At 40.3% G+C, this 16507-nt stretch overlaps 1 protein-coding gene across 8 annotated transcripts in view; it reads left to right on the top strand.

The window, feature by feature from the left end:
- Positions 1-16507, top strand: part of Cadps (calcium dependent secretion activator) — a 480326-nt gene that overhangs the window by 431792 nt on the left and 32027 nt on the right. For all 8 annotated transcript variants that reach the window (XM_058582090.1, XM_058582085.1, XM_058582091.1 and 5 more), the window contains 2 exons: positions 103-135; positions 8279-8386. In XM_058582090.1, the coding sequence (XP_058438073.1) occupies positions 103-135; positions 8279-8386 (141 nt within the window). The remainder of the gene's footprint in view (positions 1-102; positions 136-8278; positions 8387-16507) is intronic.

Consider the following 16507-nt stretch of genomic DNA (forward strand, 5'->3'; position numbering starts at 1 on the left):
TGGTCTGTGCTGCGTGCCTGCGTGTTGTTTGAACTTGATCTGTGAACAAAAATATTAAACATAAACACCTGCCTCACCGAGCCATTCTTCTTTCCTCCTTAGGTGAAGGCAGCTTCCAAATATGTGGACGTACCTGTGAGTATTTGAAAATTGCTTTTCGTGGGTTTGTTGTATTGTCTGATTTTTTTTTTCTTGTTTTGACTTTGCTTTGTTGGTGCTGTTCATTACTTGCTGCTAAACTGTATATTCCCCACTTGATCATCAGAAAGAGAGAAGTCAAGACCCTTTCGTTAGTAGGATCTTTTTTCAGACCAGCGTATGGTTTCCTTCACCAGGAAGAGAGTGTTCCAGCTGCAGGGTAAACCTAGCTCACTTTCACTTGTCTTTTTCTTGATTTCTCTGGTCCTTTTCTTTCTGTTTCCATCCTGCTCACCCCCACCCCTTACATAAACATCTTAAGAGTAGAGCTCTGAGCTAGAAATTTGCACAAGAGTACCAGTATCTTTTTTTATATATGTATATATTAAACAATATATATTAGTTATATATATAATATGTATACAGTAAATATATATATTTTAGCTGTAGGCAGACAGCATGCCTTTATTTCATTTATTTATTTTTATCTGTTGCTGAGGATGGAACCCAGTGCCTCACACATGCTAGGCAAGTGCTCTACCACCGCGCCACAACCCCAGGCCAAACAGTATCTTTTTTAAAGCAAATAAATTCTGAATTTGTTCATTTGGAGGTCAGTTCTGCAGTTGTTTTAAGGAAACCTTACAAAAACTGCTTATAATTAGTGCAGGCCTCATTAATGGCGAGAGCCCTCAAAGTTCACAGATAAAGCACTCCAAGTTGCCCAAAATTTACATTTAAATTGAGGTTAAGTACTATACATGAATGCTAAAAAGTATGGGATTACCTGTGATAAACCAGGGTACATTTATAGACAGACTTTGCCCTGCCTATTAGCAAAATAAAATTGGAGAGATTTAAATATATTCCAATAAAGGAGGGAAGAAAATGATTCTGTTTCTCCATTTCTAACAAAAGAGGTGTGAGTCTATTATAAAATATTAAATTTAGAGAGCTTATCTCAACAGCCACCAAGGGTCTTGTACTGAGCATTTCTCATTCTGAACGTGGTTAAGTACCCTCCTTGTTCAAATACTTATTTGTTAAAATTTGTTTTTTTCTAAAAGGATTTATATTAACATTTAAATTCATTTCCCCAGGAAGCTAAGTGTGTAATGGTTTATTGGCTTATTCCTCTAAGGAAGACAAAATGGAAAATTGGAGTGAATTTAGCATTAGCATATATTTTGTTTGTTTAATGAAAGAATGTGCAATCAATAATTATGCTTTGAATTCATATAATACTTCTCATCAAGGGACCTCAGACTCCTTCGTGTAGGCAGAAGAATGGAGAATAGAAAAAGCTCACAAAACCACAGCAAAGAAGTTAGGCAAATGGCTTTGTCAAGCCCTAAAGTATAAACTTTGGCTTCATGGGGAGTTTCTGGCCCTGGTTCTCCATCTTTAAAATGGAGATACTAATACCAAATTCAATGCAGAACAGGAAGCACCTGACCTGGCACTCAGCAGACAGGTCATCAGAGAAGGGCATGCAATGGTATCAATGTGGAAAGCGCAAGTCAGGATGAACGGCTGGCATCAGCCCTGCCCTCCCCGGTCTTCACCAGTGACCGAGATTGAAATTCTCATCTCCCAGTACAAAGATCTGGCTTGTCAGTCTGTTTTCTGTAGCCCTCAAAGCAGAGGAGAGATCTCCACATGGAGGTCTGGCTGGGTGACCCCATAGACAAGGCCCATACATGGAGAGATTTGATCTAGCCATTGGTGTTACCAAGCTGTTAGGTTGAACCACATGAGAATGGCATTTTAGAGAAGTCGAAGGAAGATCAAGATCAGCAATTTTTAATGGCTCAATATAAGAATTCTTTTTCTTCTTCTTCTTCTTCCTCTTCTTCTTCTTCTTCTTCTTCTCCTTCTCCTTCTCCTTCTCCTTCTCCTTCTTCCTCTTCCTCTTCCTCTTCCTCTTCCTCTTCCTCTTCCTCTTCCTCTTCTTCTTCTTCTTCTTCTTCTTCTTCTTCTTCTTCTTCTTCTTTAATACCAGGGTTTGAACCAGGTGTACTTAGACATTGAGTCACAGCCCCAGCCCTTTTTTATATTTTATTTTGAGACAGGGTCTCACTAAGTCACTTAGGGCCTCAATAAGTTGCTGAGGCTAGCCTTGAACGTGCAATCCTCCTTCCTCAGACTCCTAAGCCACTGGATTGACAGGCGTGCACTCAGCTTAATAATTCTTGCAAGCCAGATTCATATTTATTGTGAAGAAGGGGGTAAAATGGACTCTATATTAATATGAAAGTGTTCAGATCTTAGTTATTTAGTCATTTGTGTATTCAAAGTCTTGTTAGGATAGGAAAGATCAAAAGAGAATTTTCAGAGGGCTGGGGCTGTGGCTCAGTGGTAGAGCTCTTGCCTAGCATGTGTGAGGCACTGGGTTGGATCCTCAGCACCACATAGAAATAAGTAAATAAAATAAAGGTATTGTATCCATCTACAACTTTTTTCTTTTTTAAAGAGAGATAATTATCAGTTTCTGCACTCTATGGAAGAAAAAAAATGAATCACTCAGTATGTCCCCAAATGTGATATATTTGCCATTGAAGATGAACAAAGTAATTAAGGTACCTATAACTACTACCACTTAGTCTTCACAAGTGCCCCACTTTAAAGATGAGGAAACTGAGGCCCAGAAATGTTAAATTGCTCCAAGCAGCACAGCCGGTAAACAACAGAGGTAAGATTTAAAGCAATGATCTTAAGCACTATGTCCTGCTGAAAGATGATTTTAGCACATAGACATCCATCTTTATTTGCATAGTTGAGTCATGATTTTAGTATCAGAAAATGTGATTAGCACATAAGACTCACGACTGCACCAGTTATTACTGGCTTAGGAACAATGTTAAAGTTTAAAATTAAGTTCAACAATGTGTACTTTTATAGTTCATCATATTTTAATGTGTCTGATGAATAAATAATCATTTTATGGAAAATAGTAGTGTACAATCCACACATAGACAATACGTACATAGTTTTTTGTTGTTGTTGTTGTTGTTATTTTGTTTTGTGGGGTGAATTTTAATACCGGGAATTAAACTCAGGGGCACTTGACCACTGAGCCACATCCCCAGCCCTTTTTCATATCCTGTTTAGAGACAGGGTCTCACTGAGTTGCTTAGTGCCTCCTGGTTGCTAAGGCTGGCTTTGAACCTGCGATCCTCCTATCTCAGCCTCCTGATCCGCTGGGATGAAAGGTGTGCGCCACTGTGCCCAGTATTGTTTACATGTAGTAAATAATTATCATTTATTTCTGAAAACAATCCTATGAGGATTAATTAATTTCATCCTGTTTTACAGATGAGGAAACTGAGACAGAGAGGTTAAGTAGCATGCCCAAGTTCACCAGGCAAGTCAGTAGGGAGTAGAGATCCAGGGACAGGACTTGTGGGTGTAGCTCAGTGGTGCAATAGCTTGCTTCATGTGAACAGGGCTCTGGGTTTAATCCCCAGCACCAAGGGAAGAAATAAAATAAAAAAAATACAGGCTCTCAATTTGACTGTAGAGCCTGAGCTTACAGAGATATGGCAGAGTCTTCAACATTAGCTCCTAAGAGATAATAGTACATGTTTCACTCCAACTCAGCCTTCAGTGACAGTGGTCTGGTAGCTCCCAATCAACTTTAATAGGATCGTTTACACCATGGGAATTGGCAGACCCTACAAATTGGAGCTTGTTTATCTAATTTTGTTGTTGTTGTTTTGTTTTTTCTGAGAGCCTGTTCATAAGCACTGGCTATCACCAGCAGCCCCCAAACCAGAATATGCAGCAGTTAAACTTGTAAAGATTTTTTCTCTTTTTTTTCTTTTTTTTTTTTTGTTTTGTTTTGTTTTGTTTTGTTTCTTTGCTCATTTTTTAATTGGGATTCCCAGACTTCACCTCTAGAAATTCTGATTCAGTAGTTCTGGAGGGGAGCCTGGAAATCTCTTTCTAAAAAGATCTTCATGTTCATCTGATACATGATACAAATTTGGAAACCAATGGATAAATCAGTGATATTTTTACCTTGGCTGTGTCATGGAAACATCTGGAGAGCTTTTATAAGTATTACTGCCCAGGTTCCTTGCCAGACATGTTAAAACAGAATCTCTGGGCAGTGGGTAGAGGTGGGGCCACAGGCAATCAGTGTTTATAAAGCTTCTAGATCCTTCTCGTTTGCAGCCAGGTTTAAGTACCATTGGATACAAAGCCAAGCATGGTGGCACATGCCTATAATCTCAGCAACTTGGGATGTTGAGGCAGGAGGATTGCAAGCTTGAGGCCAGCCTCAACAACTTATGGAGGCCCTAAGCAATTTAGCAAGATCTATCAAAAGAGGAAAAATAGAAAGGGCTGGGGATGTGGCTCAGTAGTTAGATGCCCCTGAGTTCAATCCCCGGTACCAAAAAGAGAGAGAGAAAGAGAAGAAGAAGAAGAACTATTGGGTACAATCATTTCTCAAGTCGTGGTCCAAAGTCTGAGTTCATCTGTGTCACCCAATGAGGTTTCTGGCACATCATTTATTAGTTGAGTTCTGTGTAGGGAGTAGCAGTTACTTTAGAGATTTGCCTCTTAATTATCCCCACTAGTGGAAAGAAGAACTGCTACCAGTCATTCCAACCATTGCATAATCCCCAAAGCATCCCTCTGTGTCTTAGATATAAGATTCAACCTTTCGGTATATGTAGCAGATTTGCATTCATCCTCAGGGCTTGCTTGGGATGCTGAAAATTTGGGTTTGTTTTCCCCATGCTCAGACGTATCCCAATGGGGGCTAGCTAAGTTGAAATGTCCCATTTTTCCTAAGCCACAGAATCACTTATTCATGAATCATGTCTTCCACACGTGGTGGTGTTAATTGAACAGATATAGATTTATTGTATTTAAATATTTTCTAAAAATTATGTCAGATTCTGATTCTGTCCAAGCCACATTTATAAGCTGTCTCTTAAAAGTTGATCCGACTGTGTATGAACAGCAATGTAATATAAAGCTTAATTTATCTAATGGTATCAGTTTTCCAGTCAAGTTTATTTTTCAATTGTAACTACTTTTCAGCTTATTGTGTGTCAACAGTTTAGATTTTGTTTTGATTGGAAATCTACTTAAAATGTATTATACATCGTTTCTGCATTTTTATCCCTGTGTGGTTTTTTTGTTTTTGTTTTTTGTTTTTTTCGAGGTGTTTTTGGTTTTTGTTTTTTGGTATCAGGGATTGAACTCAGGGGCACTTAACCACAGAGCCACATCCCCAGCCGTTTTTAAAAATATTTTATTTAGAGATAGGTTCTCACTAAATTGCTTAGGGCCTTGCTAAAAGTTGCTGAGGCTGACTTTGAACGATCCTCCTGCCTCAGCCTCCTGAGCTGCTGGGATTCCAGGCATGTACCACGGCACCTATCCCTGGGTTTTTGACCAGGGAACTATCATTTAATCTTTCCTCAATGGCCCAATGGCGCAGGGCCAGCTCACCCCGTCCCCTTTTGTTCCAGACCCCAGCAATTAGTGAGTCTTTATGTCTCAGGGTGCAGTCTGGCAGCCTCGTCCCTCATGCTTGGCACACCAGGGCAAAGGACAGGGCCTTCTTACCAGCACGCCTGGGTTCCACCATCTCCCCATGCCCCATTCCTGGCCCATCAAGGGATGACAAACAAAACTCATTGGAATTGAATATGAAGCTGGCTTAAAAGGAAGGTCGTTGGGAGTGAAAGTCTGAGGACTATGATAAGAGAAGTACACATTTTGTGCAGAGACTTTATTATTTTCATCTTGACACAGATCCACTGAGGACCCTTTTTACATCTTGGGTCTCAAGTAGATTGAAGAAGTAGATAGGGCCCTGGTGTGATATAATATCAGGAAGGGGAGTCAGGGGCTGATGTTGACATTGCAATTTATGGCTTTTGAGACAATTTCATATACATTATTTTAGCTGATGATCATAACAATCCTTGAAGGTAAGTCAGGAACCTGTTATTAGTCCCATTTTACAGGTGGCATAACTGAGGCCCAGAGAAGTCTAATGATTTGCATAAATTTCAAGGTTTTTTGGGAGGGAGAAGGAGGTGGATTCAGTAATAATCCATACAGTGTGCCTGAAGAGCTTTGAAAAGGAGGTAGAGGTAGGACTTGCTCATTCATTCATAGATTTTTTCACTCTGCAATTATTTACTGAGCACCTACTATGTGCCAGGCACTATTCTGTGAGCTGGAGGTACAACAGAAAACAGATCAATGGTCCTTTATTCATGTATCTTATGTTTGGTGGGAGAAGACAGACAAAAAACAATCAAATAAATATACAGTACAATGTTAAGCTATTGATTTTAAAAAATATTTAAAAAAAAAATAAGAGTCAACAGAGCTTCTTAACTACCTGGGTGAGATGAATCAAACTAATTTTTTTTTAAATCAGAGCTTTTTTAAAACTTAAATGAAATGCCCCTGTGAGGACAGTAAGCCTTGTTGAAAGAAGGAATGATGAAAATAGCATCCTTCTAGATGTCTGTCTGTAACATCATGGGTTCCTGACAGATCTGCTGAACTTGGCTTTGGATCTTAGCTCTAAGATGGCTGCGTGCACCCAGGAAAAGGCTGCATCTGCCACAAGTATCACAAGGGAAGAAATGGAAACAATAATAATAAGTTTCTCAAGTCCCCCAGGTAGGGGTCCCCATCCCTACCAAGAATGTCCTTTGATGTGCGGCTGCCAAAGAGAGAGGGGAGAGGTGCCAGTTTGGAATTGATAAGCTGACACGTCTCATTGGAGAACCGCTATTGTTTCGTATCATAAAACTGCAACAATTATAGGACCATCATGGACCCTGCTCAATCCATTTGCTGAAAATTGCTTGAAAGTGTAACACTTGACTACTGTGGCTTTGGGTTGTCCTCATTGTTTTTCAAATTAATACCTTGTCATTGTTTCAGCGGGTGTTAAGAAATGTTACTAGCATCCCGGGGGCCAGGGATTGGCCCTTTGCTTGATAATTGTTTGCTTTGTATGAGGGGGAAAAAAATATACAGTCCTACTGTTTCCAAACCTTCCTCATTTTCACCCTGGAAATTACACAGAAGTGTTAACTAACTTCAATTTGCAGTGCCTGACAGTCCCCGTCTTGTAGAGAAATGATACTTTGTGATCTAAGGTAAATCACAGTAATGAAAACTAATCTTTTTAGTTATTAGCAAACATACATATCTATTGTGGAAATTTAAGGGGTTTGTGGCAGTTGTGCTAATGACCCATATTACAGTGTTTTAATAGGTTTCTTTGGAGATAACTTTGATTTTGACATCTCAAGCGGTGTACATCCTGAGATTTTTTTTTTCTTTAATTCCTTACAGTAAGTCATTGCCTGAAGAATGAACCACCTGCTTACCTTTCCAGAAAATCTAATTTATTTAAAACTCTTCCCCTCCTCCACTAGCTTGCTATGATTCTTGGGATTTTTTTTTTAATCTTCAACTTTAAGGCTACATTAGAAAAGAAAAACTAATGTCTCCACTTTGTAAACTAATTAGCAAATTCTCACTCTATATACTCAGGTTAAACTATTCCCCAAAATGGGAATTGGGCAGGAAGAGTTATAGTTTTCTTTCTTTTTTAAAAAAAAAATATTTATGTTTTAGTTATAGTTGGACACAATACCCTTATTTACTTATTTATATGTGGTGCTGAGGATCGAACTCAGGGCCTGGCACGTGCTAGGCAAGTGCTCTACCGCTAAGCCACAACCCCAGCCCCTGATTATAGTTTTCTTTTTTAAGAGGAAAAGGAGACAGATAATAAAGAATATCCATATGCATCACAGGGGTTTCAATGGAAAGCCAGAGAATATTTCTGGTGAAGATACAGTGAAGATTCATCCATTAGATAAAATTGCCAGAAAACAAAAAAAGAATTAACGATAGGGAAAAAAAAATCTGCAATTCCAACTCTCCTCTTTGCCTGGCTTGATTTCTGAAAAGAACAGGAAGGGCTAATATCAATTCCTACCAGTCCGGGCTGTGTGCTGCAAACCTGATCCCGCCAAAACAGTGCAGAGGATAGGAGGGGCTGCGGGTGGGAGCCAGGACAAATGGGTCATCCCTGAAGAGTCACTGTCTGCAAATCCCATTTTCATGTTTTCCTGTTTCTTTGCAGAAACCTGGAATGGATGTGGCCGACGCCTACGTGACTTTCGTCCGCCACTCTCAGGATGTCCTGCGTGATAAGGTCAATGAGGAGATGTATATAGAAAGGTTATTTGATGTAAGTAAATGCCTTCTCCTCCTTGAAGACCAAGGAGGAGACCCTCCAAAATGTGACAAAATAAGAGACAGGAGGATAAGTCACATTTTGAGAAAATGGATTGCTCCTGATTTCAAGCAAAATCTTTTCCTCTTCCTCTGCCTTAGGCGCCTATCTGTCGTGTGTCTGTTCTGAACCCACCCCTGGTGTGGCAGTGTCTCTGTCCCAAGGCTGTGTGTTACACGTAGGACAGCACGCAGGTGCGTCCCCGCACGGAGCTTGTGAGGCAGCATTCTGTAACTGGCAAAGACCAGGTCTTCCTCCTTGCAATCTGGCCTCACATGAGGGAGGCTGGGGGAGGGAGGCTACCTCCAGCAGCAGGATGGCATGCAGATGTGCAGATGTGCAGTAAATGTCACATTATTATGGCTTCAAAGATGATTTTATTTCTACAAGACCAGAAATCCTTAGCCCTGGGTTTTGGCAAACTGGTAGGATTGATATTAGCACTTTTTCCTGCTCTTTTCAGAAATCAAGCCAGGGTTTGGGTGAGAGTGAATGGGCCAGGTGCCTGTCTGAGCAGTGGTGCTCTGCCCCCACCCACTCACCTGAAAAAAAATGCATGAAGAAGCAGGTATTCCAAAGTGAATACGCTGGGCTGCCAGACCCAGGTCAAACTTCAGATTTCTTATTTCCACTGTGACTACATCTGCACAGCAAAGCAAGCCACCAAGGCAAAAAGAAAAAGAAAAGAAAAAAAAAAAAAGAATCTGCTTTGGTCTCAAATTGCTTGCCTCTTTCAGACCAAAACAGATGGGGTTGCTTAATATAGCCAGGTATTTTGCTTCCCATTTCCCCACAACTTGCCAGTGGAGACCCGGCCAGAGTGCATGGAAGCCAATGTCCTTGTCTCCGTGTGGCTCTAATTGTGCAGACTACTTCTGTCTCGTGAAACGTGAGCTCCTCCTGTCCAGGTTTCTTGTATTTTTTAGTGCCAGCCCGAACATTAATGTTTTGGTCTATTATGGAATCCTTGTTTCTATATTTTTTCTGTGATTGTGTTCACCAATTTACACTGAGTTTTTTTGTGTGTGTGCGTGTGTGTGTGTGTGTGCGCGCGTGTGTTTTTGTTCCATAGCTAAGTGAGCTCATTGTTGGCACCGCTTTCGGATTCTGCAGCTTCTGACTTTTAAATGCTTTGTCTTCCAGCTCATTTGCTTTCCTAGTGTGTTGAAAAGGCTTCTCTCTCTCTCTTTTTTTTCTCCCCTTTTCCCAGTCGTCCCCTCTCTGTGTTCCATACCCCTCTCCCCCGCATCACCTTCCTGCACCACAAAACCCTTCTTACTTTTTAATTCCCACTCGTCCTCTCTTGGATTAAAATGGAACTTATCTCTCATGTCAAATGTTTTATCACATTATATCAAGTGGCATGAATTAGAATCAAATAATCTTCCTGTGTACATCTTCTACCATGACCCACATCCACTGAGAATGCCTCATACATACATAAAGCTCACCAGCGGGTCCTCTCCCTTCTCTGCATATGCGCCTTTATCAAAGTCCTGAGCCTAATATATCTGGGGCACAATCCCCCCCTCCCATAGGCATTGAAAACAGACAGGCAGCACCCTCGGGGTCTGCAGATAGGAGTGTGGACACTCTTCCCCTCTCCACTGAATTCAATTCCAAACCACAAATTTTCAAGAAGCCTGTGGATTGTTCTTTTCAATGCCTAGGTTGCCTTTTTTTTCTTTTCTTTTCTTTTCTTTTCCTTTGATCGGTTATCTTCTGATTCTCGGTTTTGTGTGGCCCGCGTATGCGTGTGCACCCTTGTATGCGTGCGCGCGTGTGTATGCGCATGAGTGCATGTCCCCGCACGAGCGTGTGTGCCATGATCTCGCTGGAACTTCAAAAACACCTAGTACTGAATTGGAGGCTTCGTCTGCAGTTTAACCTGTCACTTCATGGATATGAAATAATCCCCTCTTTTTCTTTCTTTTTTTTTTTTCTTTTTTGTTTTGTTTTAAATTTCAAAGTAGAAGAGGGGAAAAGAACTTTTTAAAGGTAGTCTTGCAAAAAACCAGCAAGGTAAATGATCTCTTTGGGGGCTCTTTTTAAAGAAAGGGACAACCCACTTTTGATGCAAAAAAGTAAAGAGTCCAGCCTTGGCAGCAGATACAGAAGGGGAAAGTGGGCATGCCTAACTGTGGGCACATGCAGGCCCATTTCCACCCCCTGGGCATGACTGTGAATGGATAACTGAAAGAAATATTACTAAGAAGATGCTTTTCAGAGAGCCAGTTATGTTCAGGGTCATTCAGGAATTCACAAGTGTCTCTGATTCTTCCACATATTCCACTGCATGAGCAACAGCCTGGGAACAATTGACCTTCTTATTGTCCCAATTTTGTTTTCCCAATGGAGTCCCTAGTGATTTTAAAGGCTGAGCCAATCTGACCATTGACTTCATATCTCTCCCAACCCCATGGAGAGTCATTTTTTTTATTTTCAGGAGCTTATTTAGATATAAATTTCTTGGCCATTTACTTTTCTCCTTTCCAAATAATAACCTGATCCCCTAATTTACAGAATATATTGGTGCTAGGCAACCTAACTGATGTCGTGCAAAAAAAGTTATTGAATCTGTCAGGGATTTAAAACATTTGTCATTTTCAAAACCCAGAGCTTCTCAAAAAGCTTCATTACCATGCAGCCTCGGTAATTTAATTCAGTACTTACTGTTTTTCTATAATCTAGCAGCAAAACATCAGATTACCAACATGTTTGATTATTTTTGGCTTCTGTTTCCTCAAGCATCCTGTTTATTTCTTTGCATAGATGCTCTTTGAGACTCCTGTCCACCGAGCTAAACAAGAGGGTGGGAACATCAAGGCAGAAGGGGCCTGAAAGCTGCTGCCCTATGTTTCTGGCTGCAACGAACTTATTCTTTAAACTTCACAATGGTGGTCCTATAAACAATTGGCAGAAACCTTTTGAGAAAGACTTGTTGATCTGGGAGGTTTTGCTTCCAAATTGTTGCATTTTGATAAATGGCAAAAATGAATAATAGCAAATTAGCATTTTGAATGAAGGGGAAAAAAAAAATATATATATATATATATATATCTCGTCTCTCTCTAAGATTGTTTGCTGTTGGGGGGGTGTTGGTTCTGTGGTGTCATTCCCAGGTTCTGTTCTGCTGGCATCTGTCATTCAGAGGCATGTTCTAAGAGTTCCTGTTGTGTTTTGAACTGAGTTTCACGTCTCAGTTTTATTTACCTGGTAAATCCCTTGAGTTCTTGCTATTTGGATTGTTTCCTTTTTTGCACAATTGAGTGTGCCCTTGGAGAAAAGGCTGGATGGCTTTAGTGTGTGTGTTTGTATCTGGGAATATTCTGCATAATAGCTGGTCACTTAACGGTGCATGTTCTGTTTTAGCGAGGCCCCCCCATCCAGTAATCATGAACTCACTTCCTCTGCCTCATCTTTGTACTTGTGGCTAGAAAAGGGTGCTTGGGGAAGATTATCGGCATAGCATTCAGGGCTCTATTTGGGATGTTCTGCATTTTTATTTTATTATGTAACGTAAGAATAGGCTTTCCAAATTCATCTTACCAAAAATTTTTTTAAAACCAAGCATACTCTAGCTTTATTGGAGAAAATACATTTGGACATAATATTGCATTACCAGATTATTTTCCTGCAACAAAAGTTTCCTTGTTTATTGATCTAATTGGTTTGTATTAGTCTTTCCATAAAACATTAACAATACTTTTTTTTGATAATGAACTTTAAATGGGACCTAACCAATCCAAAATAAAGTACTGATTAGAAAAGAATCTCCAAACTGTTACCCACGATATTTTAGATGTACATTTTTTTAATCTATATTTTTTCTAAAAATCATATATGAAGAATAGTTGCATACTGTTCTCACTTGTTGCAAAGTAAGTTTCTTCTATTTAGAAACAAAATATTCAGAGATTTAAATCAAGAGAATATTCCAATATGTACAATAACAATGAATTGAAATTATATTAAAGTGGTGAATTTTTAAAAGGAAATCAGATTGCTGTCAGTCTCAAGGGGAACCTTGCCCTCCTCGGCAATTATTGCTGATTTTTAAAGAAAATATAAAACATGGATATGAAATAATCTCCATGTTCCTGCAGCAGCAGCTAAGGAGAAAATCACAAGCTCAAGAAATAACTCGAAGATAGCGATTTCAAGTTGGAGTATCTATAAATCATGCAGATGGCTTCCTGCACTCCACCCCCCACCCCACCCCCCCACCCCCGCCTTCTCTAGTGATTAATTCAACATCTTCCCCAAAACAAAAACATGCTTTTTGAAATGAGAGATCAGATCATCAATAGAAGCACCTAAGATTTTCAAGGTCTAAACAAAAATTAATTTATTTTCTTTCCTCCTTGTACTTCTTGAAGACACAGACTGAGAAGAAAATCAGGATTAAAAGAGATGTGCTTAGGGTGAATTCATCTGCTTAAACCTCACAGGCTCTGAGATGAGTGATTAAAAAGCCATCTCAAACTTGGATGGAATCCACACTGGTGGTGATGCTGCATGACGCTGGCTTTCTGCAGGCCCCCGTGTCATTGTGAACCGGACCCAGGGAACATTTGACTGGAGATGATACATGGATTATCTAGGTCAATTATACACTTAATCTGCCTTCTGGAGGATTAAGTATTTGCAGATTGACTCCGAATTTGGCTTCTCCCTGGCAGTTATCAGATCAGGAAAGGGCCCCTTTACCCAACTGCCTTTAAGAACTTAATCAGGCAGCACGGTCAGATTCAGATGGAGCTGCTACTCAGTATTCTTTGCTTTGCACAGACTTTAATTTGTTGTTCCATTCTCGAATCGTATATGTGTCCAGCACAAGAATGGAGTGACTATTTCCCTTTAAGGGGGTAATTCAAAAAAATGAAATCTGCCTATGGAAACATACTGGCAGTATTTGTATAGGAAATCACAGGTCACCTTATTTTTATGACCTTATTGACAGACAAGAGCAGATGTCAATCAAAGCAGGAGTCATCTTGCTCCAGGAAGTACTGAAGAATAGGCTACAAGGAGAGCATAATGTTATAGCCATAATGTCCTTCACCAGATGTCCAGGTGAGAGAAGTGACCTTCCAAAAAATGTAGGTTACAGTTCTGGGGGTGCTGATTAAAGAAAATCCAGGTAAATAGCATAGTAGACACTGAAATAGTGAGTTATCCCCTCTATCAGAGGTAAACAGACCTGAGTGTCCTAAATGGGAGTTACAGTATGACAATCTCAGACCTTGCAAGCTAGGTGACCTTGGACAAGGTATTTAATCTCTCAGAGCCTCCGATGATTCATCTAGATAATAAACAGAGCCTCTCTTGTGGGGTTGCTGTGAGGCTGAAAGGCCATGCCATACGGAGCTGCACCGGGCTCAGAGGCTCAGAGGACGCATTTGGTAAGTGTCAGCCAACTCCACCCACCACCACCACCACCATCATCTTCATCAGCATCATCATTAATTGAAATGCAAATGCTCCCCACCCCAGCCCAAAGCCAGCCCTGTTTTTCTTGCCAAACAAAACTCCATCTCTGTTCTATGGTGTGTCAGGATGTCTGTCACTTTAAGATGCTAAACTCATCTTAAGATGCTTAGAATTCCCTGGTGTACAGGAACCTGATAGTCTTTCTGAACTGTGCAGAACAGTAATGGTCAGGAGGAAAGCCTGCATGTAAGTCAGACAGGAGGAAGAATCCTGGTGTTGCCACCTCTGAGCTGTTGGGCCTCTGAGCTGTTGGACCTCAGGTGAATTTCTTAGTCTCTCTGAGGCTCAATATCTGCTTTTGGCGGGGGCAGAGGAGGGGATTGAACCCAGGGTCACTCTACCACTGAGCTACATCCCCACCCCCTTTTAATGTTTTATTTTGAGACTGGGTCTCACTAAGTTGCTGAGCTGGCCTCGAACTTTTGATCCTCCTACCTAAGACTCCCAAATTCCTGGGATTACAGGTGTGAGCCATTAAAAAAAAAAAATTTATTTCTCATAGTTGCTGTGAGAAGTAAATATAATGTAATTAATATAGAGTGGCATAGCAAATCATTTCTCATTATCCACATCATCTCTTAGAACTACTTGTTTGTTCAAGGGATTTTTGAAATGGCCTGTTTCTGTCTCCCTTACTAAAACTGCAACAAATTAGCAAATAAATCAATCCACCTCCTGAACTTCAGAAGGAATTGAGGTAGGAGGGAGACCAAGGGAAGGAAAGGTTCATACCTTTTATTATGATGATGAAGTATTGTAGACATTCAGAAAGCAGAGCTGATGAAAAATAAAATTCAATTTTGGGTTCCCAGAACTCTGAGATGATTACCTGAATATTTATTCTTTCAGATTTTTTTCTTTGTGCTTATATTCCTTATGTACCCTTTTCCCAGAATGAGTAAACAAAAAAGAGTTGCTTTCTCCAAGTTCAGGACCTCTATTTCCCATGCCAGTAAATGTTCAAAATTTCCATTTTCTCCCCTAAATTCTCTCCACAACTGGCTGGTTCAACCAAGATCTGACACAAAGTCACAGGGCAGGGTCGTGATGCCATCTCAATCTCTTTTTTAATCAGTGCTGGCCCTTTTTCCATGATCCTGACTTGTGCAAGGGACCACCATGCCAGTTGTTCTACAGACTGGAGGAGTTTATTACTATCTAAACATAGAACCCATTTGTTGAAGAAAAAAAAATCATGCTGAATTCAACCAAGTACTTCTCTTAAACATAATTAGTAACTTAGCAGAATTCAACCCAGGATTTTTTTTTTCAAAGCTGTTCTCTGAATGTAAGGAGAATGTCTGAAGCCAGTTTAAAAAAAAAAATAGTGAAACTGGAAGAAACCCACAGAGGCCAGGTACTAGTTGGCCATGTGAAGAACTGCAAGGATTTTATTTCATGTAATAAGACTCATATATCTGAGCTGAGTGGATCAATCTGAGGCTCATGGTCTCCAGTTTCTGTGTCGCTGTAATTATTTTTTTTCTTTTTTTTTATACCAGGGATTGAACTCAGAGTGCTTAATCACGGAGCCACATCCCCAGTCCTATTTTGTATTTTATTTAGAGACAGGGTCTCACTGAGTTGCTTAGCACCTCGCTGTTACTAAGGCTGGCTATGAACTCACAATCCTCCTGCCTCAGCCTCCCAAGCCCCTGAGATTTCAGGTGTGCACCACCACTCAGTAATTATTTTGGTAACATCTTGGTCTAGTGTCTTTGATGCATTCGTAGCCACACCATTAGGAAGGTCTCTTTGTTAATTCAAAGATTTTTTTCCCCCCTGGGGTTATCAATCTGAAATGAAGCCTTCCAAATTAGTCTGATGCTTAGCTTTTTCATATTCTTCAGATCAAATGTTAATTGAACTGTAACCTCATCTCTATGAGCCTCAATTATAAGGCTAGAGAGCATATTGCCAGTCTGCCAGGACATCCTGTAGAATCTGTACAATGATAGATATTGGAATGGAAAACAAATCCAAAATTCAGTTAGGAAAAGGAGAGAGAGTTGATTGTTTCACCATTTTGAGTCTCCCCACACCACCCCCCCCTTGTAAATTCTCGATTCTAAGTCATGCCCTAGGCCACGTTATTAGAGCTGCAGAGGAGTGTCATTCCCCAAGAATTCAGGTACTGTGCAAGAGTCAAGAAAAATGTGAAGTGGATGGCCCATCCCTCTTACCTTAACAGATAACGTTACCTGCCGTATACATAGAACGGGCAAGCGTGCATGCGTATGCATGTGTATGGTGGGTGTATACTGTATGAAGACCAGGATATGCACATCTGTTTCATCAGTGAGTTCCCTTAGTTAAAGCAAAGCATATATCCAGCCCCATTATAAGTTCTGTTCGGATTCTTACAAGTCCATCACAAGATTTTTCCAAGCTCAAATTACAAAACAATCCAAGTTTGTCTTCAAGTGTGTTACCCTCCAGGGCCACTCAAAGACCCAGTGTCTTCCTGCTTTCTCTGCTACCCACCATCCATAAATTTAATCATCTTCATTGACTTTCTTGGAGTACTTGCAATTTTAACAAGGTTGTTTTTTTTGTTTATTTGTTTGGGTTGTTTTGTTTAGT

Source organism: Marmota monax, unplaced genomic scaffold (assembly GCF_021218885.2).
Source record: "Marmota monax isolate L192 unplaced genomic scaffold, Marmota_monax_Labrador192_F-V1.1 WCK01_AAM20220418_F8-fsc00042, whole genome shotgun sequence".
NCBI lineage: Eukaryota > Metazoa > Chordata > Mammalia > Rodentia > Sciuridae > Marmota > Marmota monax.